The sequence below is a fragment of the Alosa pseudoharengus genome, unplaced genomic scaffold, assembly GCF_046254945.1.
Source record: "Alosa pseudoharengus isolate Yale_2024_CS ecotype anadromous, Long Island Sound unplaced genomic scaffold, YU_APseudo_1.1 YU_APseudo_1.1_scf_14, whole genome shotgun sequence".
NCBI classification, from domain to species: domain Eukaryota; kingdom Metazoa; phylum Chordata; class Actinopteri; order Clupeiformes; family Clupeidae; genus Alosa; species Alosa pseudoharengus.
In genome coordinates this window covers 27,522,590-27,532,363 of record NW_027468609.1, presented here as the reverse complement: position 1 = coordinate 27,532,363, position 9,774 = coordinate 27,522,590, and the positions used below count along the sequence as shown (strand labels likewise).

The following is a 9,774-nucleotide window of genomic DNA, read 5'->3' as shown; positions in this document are numbered from 1 at the left end:
TGAGCAAGGCACCTACTGTAACCCCTCACTGCTCCTCGAGCGCCGCTGTAGCAGGCAGCTCACTGCGTCGGGATTAGTGTGTGCTTCACCTCACTGTGTGTTCACTGTGTGCTGAGTGTGTTTCACTAATTCACGGATTGGGATAAATGCAGACACCAAATTTCCCTCACGGGATCAAAAGAGCATATATACTTACTATACTTATACCTAGACATGGTGAATGCTTTGCGACGGCTTGCAACATCTAATTCACACCCAACTCCTTTCTGCAACGGTTTCATGTCATTGCGAATCTTTGGTGTGAATTGGGCTGATCAGCTGATCTGACGGGTTTAAGAAGATTAAATACAAACCGAAGCAAAGTTTTGAAAGTCTATTGAAAGTCTATTGGAGACCGGCCTTTAACCCAAACCTGTAGCCCGCCAGGCGTTTAAAAGAGACAGGCGTCTATTATTTGAAGTTTTACGGTATCTTCAAATTCATTTTGATAATATGATCATGCAAAGGGCAGATACTGTAAGCACATCCCACCAGACATCTAGGATATGCCCTATAGTTCTGTGTTCAAGTTGGGACGCATTGCAAAATGGAAAGAAAACCTTTCACAGAACGATCTTGCTGACTATATCATCTGAAGAACATTAGTTAGCATGTTGGCAAGCTTCTAACTGTCAACAGGGCTCTAAGTGGTGTTTGCAAAGCGTTTATGCCTTTTAGATAGATAGATAGATAGATAGATACAGTAGATACTTTATTGATTCCCAAGGGGAAATTCAAGGTCTCAGTAGCCTACAGACATCACACACAACATGCACTTACAGCAGAAAGGGTAAATATAAGTATATACATATAACAAAACTCCACTGTACAATAGAGACAGTAGAAGATAAGAAAAACTAACAAAACTAAATACTAAATATACTATATAAATTAAATAAAAAAAATCCAGTGTGCTTGAGGATGATCAAGCATGAGACACTTGCAGTGACGGGGCCAGGACTGGCCTGTGTGCATGGTAAGGTGCTCAAGAGAGTGAAGGTGCAAAAAGCAGTCCAACAGTACAAGAGTAAGGTCTAGAGACCAGCATAAATAATATGGACAGATAAGAGAGTAATGTATAGTGTAGACAAGGTAATATAAAAACTATGTCAATGCAAGAATAGGTTGAGGTAATAGGATTACAGCCATTCAGTATTGTAGCAGAAGCCATTGGTCATGTGTGCTAATATAGCATGAAAATCAGTGTAGCAGTAGAACAGTAGTAAGACATTAGGCTGTGGACAGTAGTAAATAAGTAGTGGGCAGTCGGTACTCAAACATGGAGAGGGTGGAGAGGCAGACAGACTCTGCAGAGAAGTCTATCTCTCCTCTTCCCTTAAGTGAAGCATTGAACAGTTCAATGGCCCTGGGGACAAATGACTTCCTCAGCCTTTCAGTTGTGCATGGCAGTGAGCGAAGTCTCCAGCTGATCAAGCTCTTTTGCTTTATAATAGTGCTGTGGAGTGGATGACATTCATTGTCCAAGATGTTGATCAGTTTGCTCAGGGTCCTTTTATCGGATATTGATGTGATGCACTCCAGTTCAGCCCCCACGACAGAGCCAGCTTTCCTTACTAGCCTGTCTAGTCGCCCAGCATCCTTCTTAGTGCTTCCTCCCCAGCATACCACAGCATAGAAGAGGATGCTGGCAACAACAGACTGGTAAAACATCCTGAGGAGCTTACTGCAGACATTGAAGGACCGCATCCTCCTCAGGAAGTACAGCCTGCTCTGTCCTTTCTTGTAGAGTGCTTCAGTATTTGCTGACCAGTCCAGTTTATTGTCCAGATGTAAGTCCAGAAACTTGTATTTACCACCTCCACATTGACCCCATCAATGGAGACTGGTAGCAGAGCGGGCTTAGACCTGCGGAAATCCACCACCATCTCCTTGGTCTTCGAAGTGTTGAGTTGGAGGTGGTTGAGTTTGCACCACTGCACAAAGTCCTCCTGCCCACCCCTGACACACCCCACAATTGCAGTATCATCCGAGAACTTCTGCATGTGGCATGACTCAGTATTGTAGCAGACCAAAACTCCTTACTGTTACTTTAAGACTGTTACTGCTGCTTTAGTACAGATTTTGTGGAGGATTTTGGTTGAAACTGAGCCGCATGGACTTGGGTTAATGATTATGTTGAATTATATTTCTGTTGCTGCAGAGCGAGAGTGTGAGCCAGCCAGTGAAAAGGAAACTTCCTGAGTGGGCAGAAGCGCCACGATCATCCCTCTCTGTGGCCACGGCGAAGAAAAACAAACGGAAAAAAGGACTGTTCATGTAAAAAGTTTTTCTACTTACCGAAGCCTCTACCTCTGTAACATCCCCTCTTGAAGACTCTCCATTCTTTCTTTATTCACTGCAAAATATGTAAATAGTTGATTTTTGATACCATATTAATAAAGTCATAAATATAATTATGTATTTGCTATCAGTCACTGCTTACACTAATTTTAATATTTTTTTCAGTGATTGTAAATCAGTCCAAGTCAGTATTTTTCACTTAAGCATTGTTTCATAATGCCACAGGCGATCTGTGAAATGTGAGTTAATGTCATGCACTGCATTAAACAGGAAGAAATGGCATCTTGCCTCCATGTGTTCATTTAATCCCACTGAAGATCAGTCCCTTGGCAGACACTAATTTCACTGGAGATTAACCGAAAGCACTGGGATTATTTGTCACAGATAGTGTGTTCTACTGATGAGAAGGTTCCTGGAAGAGAAGGTAATAACGTGGCGACGTATACACGCACGTGTGAATGTGTTTATGTTTCTTTGACAGCCATTAACTGGTCTTATGTGGTATGCAGAGGTAATTTGGTTGTGCTGCATAATATACTGAGGATCCCTTCTGCCTGATTGTGCATTCCTGCACTGCAGCAACCCAACTAGCCTTTGCACTGCATACAATACTTAGTGAGAAGAAATTAAGTATGTTCTGAAATGATTCATATGAGGGCTAACGATACAAAAGATATGACCTGGAGACTTCTAAGTAGATTAACCCCGAGATAGGATAGTTTGGCTGAGTCGCATAGTAGAAGATGAAGATGAGAAGTTTGAAGATTTACAACACACACACACACACACACACATGCGCGCAGGCACCCTCACACACACACACTACACCCATTGTATTTCTGTTTCCCTTTCCTGATTGCTGTTAGTTGATATTATGTGATTAATGTGATTGGGTTATGCTCTGTTTATGTAACGGTACTGAAATACTGCCCAAACATATAGCCCCATTGGGACCAGAAACTCTGCCTTATCTGTGATGGAGTTGACAGGAGTTTTCTGCTATTGAACTGTAAATGCATCCATTAGGGTGATGTATGCATGTTTAAAACTTTACTTAAAAGTAGGGTTTGTTATTTATATAGCTTAAATCCAATGGTGTTCAATGATATTGGAAGGTTTAATTAACACAGTAAGACTTTTCGTGTCCACCATGTTTTTAAACCTGTAGAAATACCTTATATCAATATTTATGATGGGACTGTCTATGCATTGGAAAAACTTTTGCCATTGCAAAAGGCAGCCAAATAGCTATAAAGCTTAAGCCCAGTGTCAGTAAATGTGAGCTGTCTCTAAGTAAATCTCTTTTTAAAAGATTCTGTCTCTCATGTCTCATGATCCAGTAAGAAGACTGGATCGATGTAGTAAAAATAACATGTACCACAAAGACCTCTGCTTAGTGCTTGTCAGACGTCCTGGAAGAATTTGACTGACTGCTTCATTTAAACAGTGCACTGGGTGATAAAGCTTTTTGAGTTTGCCTCCACGGGCTTCCTCCATGTCCATAAATGCACCATCATCTCATCAATAAAACCCTCCTAAACCAGCCGCAGTCTGTAACTTGCATTTTACAGCCATTTCAATACTTCATGGAAAGAGTAACTGCATAAATGCACTGACTTTCAGTATATTAAATCTCTGCTTAATAGCCTCTTACCCGGCTGCAATTACGCAGAATACAGCTAAAATTAAATAGAGTGAATTTTTGTATTCTCCTTTTATGGTGCCTCCAATCTCCATTTTCAATTTTTTTTCCTCCAGAGAACCGAGCGCATTTTTGAGCTGGAATTGTTCTTGCTGGCAGAATTGGCAGTTTGACAGATGTAGCCACCTGCTCGGCTGCGCTAACTGCTTGTGAAACATAGAAGCAGGTGATGGCGAAGAATGAAGGTTCTTCCATTACCATTTCCGACAGCTTTAAAAGGACGTCACGCTTCCTAATGTAATCGGTACACTTCTGCGGGCCCGAGTTTTCTAAATCCACATTTCCGCTATGCATATTTGTGTTTTCGCACTTCATTTGTGAATGAAGTCGTATTCGGTATCAGAAAAGTTTGCTGCATAGTTTGCATTCTTTGTGAGTTTTTTTTTTTTACCCCCAGCTTCTTGTTCGAAAGTTTCACTTTGATTCCTTGTGACCAACCTTGTGCCACTTGAGTCTCTGCCAGTGTGGTCTTTCTTGTCTGACACCAATACTTAAGTATTTCTAAACAGAGACCTTACTTGTAACTTTACTCCTAACACCCCCGCTCTCCTCTTGATTATTCATTTCCTGTTGGAGAAAAACAACTGGAGCAAATTGACATTGTCTCCTGTTTTTTGGGCCAATGGCCTTTTCCATGACCTTATAGCCAGATGTCTGTTGTGTTGTACAGTCCCGTGGGATTGTGGGTAAGTGCTGGTGGGTCTGGCTCACTCTTCTGCTGGTTTGGGGGCTGAGTTGTTAAGTGCTCAGCTGGGTCACAGCCAGCGCTATGATGAGTCCATCTATGCTGTAGATTAATAGGTAAGTAACTCCTGCCAGCTCCTAACTAGCCTCTGTCTCCGAGATGGTCAAGGACAACCAGCTTTTCAGGACGACTGGGTGTATTGATTCAAGGATCTAAACAGTTCCGTCATTGGTCAGATTGACATGAGAGCAGGGTAAAAACTTGAATATGAATCTAACACAGTAACAGACCTCTGTGAACAGTGAAAATGTTACCTCCAGCCACAATAACATTGCAGAAGCATTTGGAGAGCTCTTTTCCATAACTTTATATCCACCATTTTAATGCATTTTCATTAAAAAAAAAATAGATTTTGTATTCCAAGTCATTTCAGTGGAACTGTAATTGGGTTATTGTTATTTGATATCCTTATTCAATCAAAACAACATTACTGCACTTTTATTGATATTACCTTAAATACACAATTAAACAACATTGGGGGGGGGGGGGGCAGTTTATGATTAAGTCATTATTTTGCCCAACAGTGTGTGTGTGTGTGTGTGTGTGAGGGGGGGGGGGGTCATTTTGAGCATTTTTGAATATTGGGGGCAACATGTCCCCCTCAAAGTATATATTATGATATTATCTGGTCAGTAAATTAGGCTTTTTGGCTCTCATAAGGCAACACAATTTCTTAAGGCAAGATTAGAAGGGACTAGCACAGTCAATCAGGAAGATTGGATTCTGATCGGATATGCAAATAAATACATGAAAATACTGATTTGGACTGACATTTTTAACCTGTGTACTCTTGGCTTTGATGAGATCTGTTGTCTAGAGACAAAGCACTGCTACAGCAGTGAAAGTCATAAAGCAAGGAGTTATTGAGAGGTTACTTTTGTGGTTATTGGGAACTGATTTGAATACCTCTTACCCTGGATTACATCTGGAACATATAACTTGGAGCATTCTTCAGTGTTGCAACAGTTTGTTTGCTGTACGTTTTACATATGAGGATGTCATTGATTTCACAAATCCATTTTGCGACCAGAGCCGTGGCATTAAAACTATACTTGCATTCTGTAAAGATGAACGGCAGGCAATGTGGAAGATACTTTTTGGCAGAGCTCCATCAGAGCTTTCTGTTTTTTTTAAAACCCTGGCCAAACTGTAGTGAAGTGATTAACAAGCTGCCTCATATACAGCTTCTCTTCAAATTATAGTTGTGCCATTGTAAATAGTTTTGTATCATCTACTGTATTTCAGTCAGTTATTTATGACAGTGTTTTTCAACCACTGTGCCGGGGCACACTAGTGTGCCGTGAGAGATCATCAGGTGTGCCGCAGAAAATTACCCAAATGTCACTCACTGGTCCAGAAAAGCAACTGTTGCATCAAAGAATTTTATAACCACATGATCTCATTGATTGTATTGCACTATTTGTGGTATGCAGGCATTGTACAACGGGGGCCCCATATCCAGTATTCACAGAATCATCACATATATCCAGTTCAAAACAACAACTAAATTTAGTCACCTACAAATGAAACAGAGGGCGCTTGTTTTATTGAGCAGGTCTTGCATAGAAGCCATAATAAGGCCATATCTGTGTATTATTTGAAATTTTAGGCTATGGTATGGTTATTTTTTCTTCACACAGGATGTTAGTGTGCCGTGGGACATTTTAAGTGTCAAAAGTGTGCCGTGGCACAAAAAAGGTTGAAAAACACTGATTTATGAAACAGTGTGATTGGTGTTAATCTGGCTTTTCAGTTTGCTTGTTTGTCTACTAATGACAAACAATGCCCTCGTCATGTTACATCATTTTGATTTCAAACAATAAACTCACAGTTTACAATCATTGGCATACACTTTCATGTAGCACATATACGGAAATGGTTGCATACACACGTTACACAATAAATAAATGTAATTTCAATGTTTAGTCAATTTTATAAACTATTTGAAAGAATGCGGTCTATGAATCCATTACATGGGAAGAAAAAAAGAGATACTTTATGTCAGTTATGTATAACCGTGTACATCAACCCTTTTGTTGACTTCTGCCGCTTAAGGCATTTCTTAAAGTAATGTAAATGGCATAGCACCCAAACGAAAAGGTCTTAGAGACCTGACTTGCTGCATGAAAACCTTTTCATCTGCATTGGTAACATAATGCACCGTATATGGGGATTGCTTTTAGCTGCACAGTCATCAGAAAGAAACAGCTGATCAGAATTTGAATGAGAGGGACTACAGCAGTGTCCATGATCCTGATCTACTGTATCTAACCAGAGGATGCGGTTGTGATGAGCGATGTCCATGCTCTTTGTATACTGTAGATTTCCATTTAGGATAATGAAAACTTACCAGCAAAGAGAAATTCCTATCTTTTTCAGGCATCACTTTTATTCCAGAACAAATTTTCATCTTCATAATCATATTGGTGGTCTAATGAAATCTGATCAGTTCTGACAAGCATCTTTTCTCACAAATGTGTGAGGTTTAAGGCCAGAAAGTAATCCCTGTAAAATGCTACCAGGATGGATTCCAACAATGCAAGCTACACAATGATGTTCACTTTTGGGTGCACTCACCCTTGCGTTTTTTTTTTAGTGAGAATCAATCACTTTACAAAGTCAGGCGGTGTGGCAGACATGTCAAACTGCTCTGTCTGCTCAAATGATTTTTGGAGCAGGCATGTACACACACACACACACACACACACACATACATTCACTTGAGGTGTGTGTGTGTGTGTGTGTGTGTGTGTGTGTGTGTGTGTGTGTGTGTGTGTGTGTGTGTGTGTGTGTGTGTGTGTGTGTGTGTGTGTGTGTGTGTGTGTGTGTGTGTGTGTGTGTGTGTGAGAGAGTGCACATGCATGTGTGTTTTTGCTCAAGCAGGGGGGGAATCCCACACAGCTGTGCTCAAGCAGTCACATGTGTCTCCGGTTGGACGTGCCAGATCAATGGCGAGCCCTGGGCCGGGGCTGGTTAAAGATGGAGGCTGGCTGGAGGGGGGGAGCAGGTGGAGAGCAGGCTCCTGGCAGGCTAGTCGCCCCAGCCACAGGCGCCTCTCTCATGTGCAGCTGCCCCCGGCGCAAGGGCTGTTGTGGTCGGACCCCGGCCGGGGCACTGCACAACGTTGTTCTTCAGGGGGTAAAAAGGGGGTGGTGGTAGTGGTGGGCCTTTGCCAAGGAATGAGGACAGGAGGAACGGGAGAAGACGGTAAACAGAGAGAGGCTCCTGGTTTGCCAGCGGACGCGACTGCCCAGCGTGAAAAAGTGTGTGGTCAGGGTTCAGGAATGGGGCCTTTGTGCTTGCTCCAGAGGGGTATGTCCTAAACATGACAGATAAGAACATGATATTCCTTGCACTGATGGCTCATGGCTAAACAATGAGCATATGGTCACTTAATGATACGGTGAACCCATCCAGAAACGGCCAGCAAATGTCTTAAAGCATAGAGCAAGCAAGCAAGCATATAGTAAACAGTAAAGGAATGAATGGTTACTTGTATGAAAAGGGAGGCTTTTGAATTTGTAATGGAATAATTAAAGGCATCGACTAATGAAACCTGACAAATTTGTAACACACAGCAAGTCTAGAGAAAATAAAGTCATTCAAGCTGTGGGTGGTCTGCATCAACAACTAGGATGGGATTTCACACAGTAATTGGCTGTCAGTTGAAAGCAGAGTGATTGTGGTAGACATGCAAAAAGGCAGCATTCACAATAGTGTTTCTCAGCTGGGTGTAACTTTTGACACAGGAGACCACTGTTTTTTTACACAAAGGCTACTGCATTTGATTTGGATGATAATGTGAATTGATGAGTGCTCAGAATAAAACATAAAATGTAAATAATTTGGTCTAGTCATATGCCTGCATTCTTGTGTTGTGCATATTTTGTCTTAATGTTGAGGAAATATGGGGTTAATGAGTTTTAAGCGCATTGGCAAATGCCCCTTCAAAATTCTCAGTTTGTGTAAGCTACCACCCAGTACTGGGCCAACCTGGGTTCACAGCAAAGTAATCCAGGATCAGACTCGTTTGGTCTGTCTCCAAATAGATTTCTCATGCAGTCATATTGTTCTGTTTTGTAAGCCCATATTCCATAGTAGCCTATTATGGTTTTACAACATTTTGATTACCTCCCAAAAACCTTTTTTTGCTGCAGATGAAAAGCATTGAATTTTAATTGTAAACAAACTGTCTGTGGTATGTTTATATATTGTTTGTAATTCATTGGAGTCTGTAAGCAGGTAGCATAGTGTTTATAAATATAAAGCCCTGTATGCTTGTAGTGTATATAGGCCTAACAAAATATGATTGTGTTTAATTTAAATATATACAATTTAAATAAATAATATTATTTTACTATTCAATCCCTTTTAAATTGTCTCCTCGATAAAATGTTTTAAAATCTTTATGATAAGTCCGAGAGGTTCATAAATAAATGCAGTGCAGTGTTAAATGCGTAAACCCTGTAGGCGCGTGCCAATGGAGGGAATCCTCACACACGGAGTCTTTCCCTAGTTGCAGCTCCGCCCACCTCGCGGCTGAAACTGCGGCGCCAGAGCGAACTCACTAGTGTTGACCTCGCAGTCTCGCAAAACGGCAATTCCACCTGAATTAACACTCCTTTGCCTACTTGCCAGCGCTTTGCCCCAGGTTTTGCAGAAAACGAAGACAAGACACTATGCAGGCACATCAGTCAATGGCACGGTATTACTTCACACTTTCTGTCCTTTATGGGTTTTTTGCCTATTTGTCCCTTCACCAGCAAGGAGCTCTGTGCGGCAGTCTCACTTGTAACCCATCCTCTCGTCGGCTGGAATCGGTACAGGAGTTGGTGCACCGGTCCGAAGTGGTGGTGGAGGGCAAGCTCCAAGAAGATGGACAAGAGAGTGACATCAACACTCAACGAACCACGGCCAAAGTGAACAAAAGTATGCCGGAGATAATAAATGACCAGATCGATGAGGTGCTGGAACCGGTGCCAAACCG

General features: G+C 41.6%; 1 protein-coding gene across 1 annotated transcript in view; it reads left to right on the top strand.

Moving 5' to 3' along the window:
* The window catches only part of wrn (WRN RecQ like helicase), a 35,257-nt gene extending 32,635 nt beyond the window's left edge, over nucleotides 1–2,622 (top strand). Inside the window, exon 36 of the mRNA XM_076284482.1 lies at nucleotides 2,201–2,622. Within this exon, the coding sequence (XP_076140597.1) occupies nucleotides 2,201–2,320 (120 nt within the window). The 3' untranslated portion in view covers nucleotides 2,321–2,622. The remainder of the gene's footprint in view (nucleotides 1–2,200) is intronic.
* The last annotated feature ends 7,152 nt before the right edge of the window (nucleotides 2,623–9,774 follow it).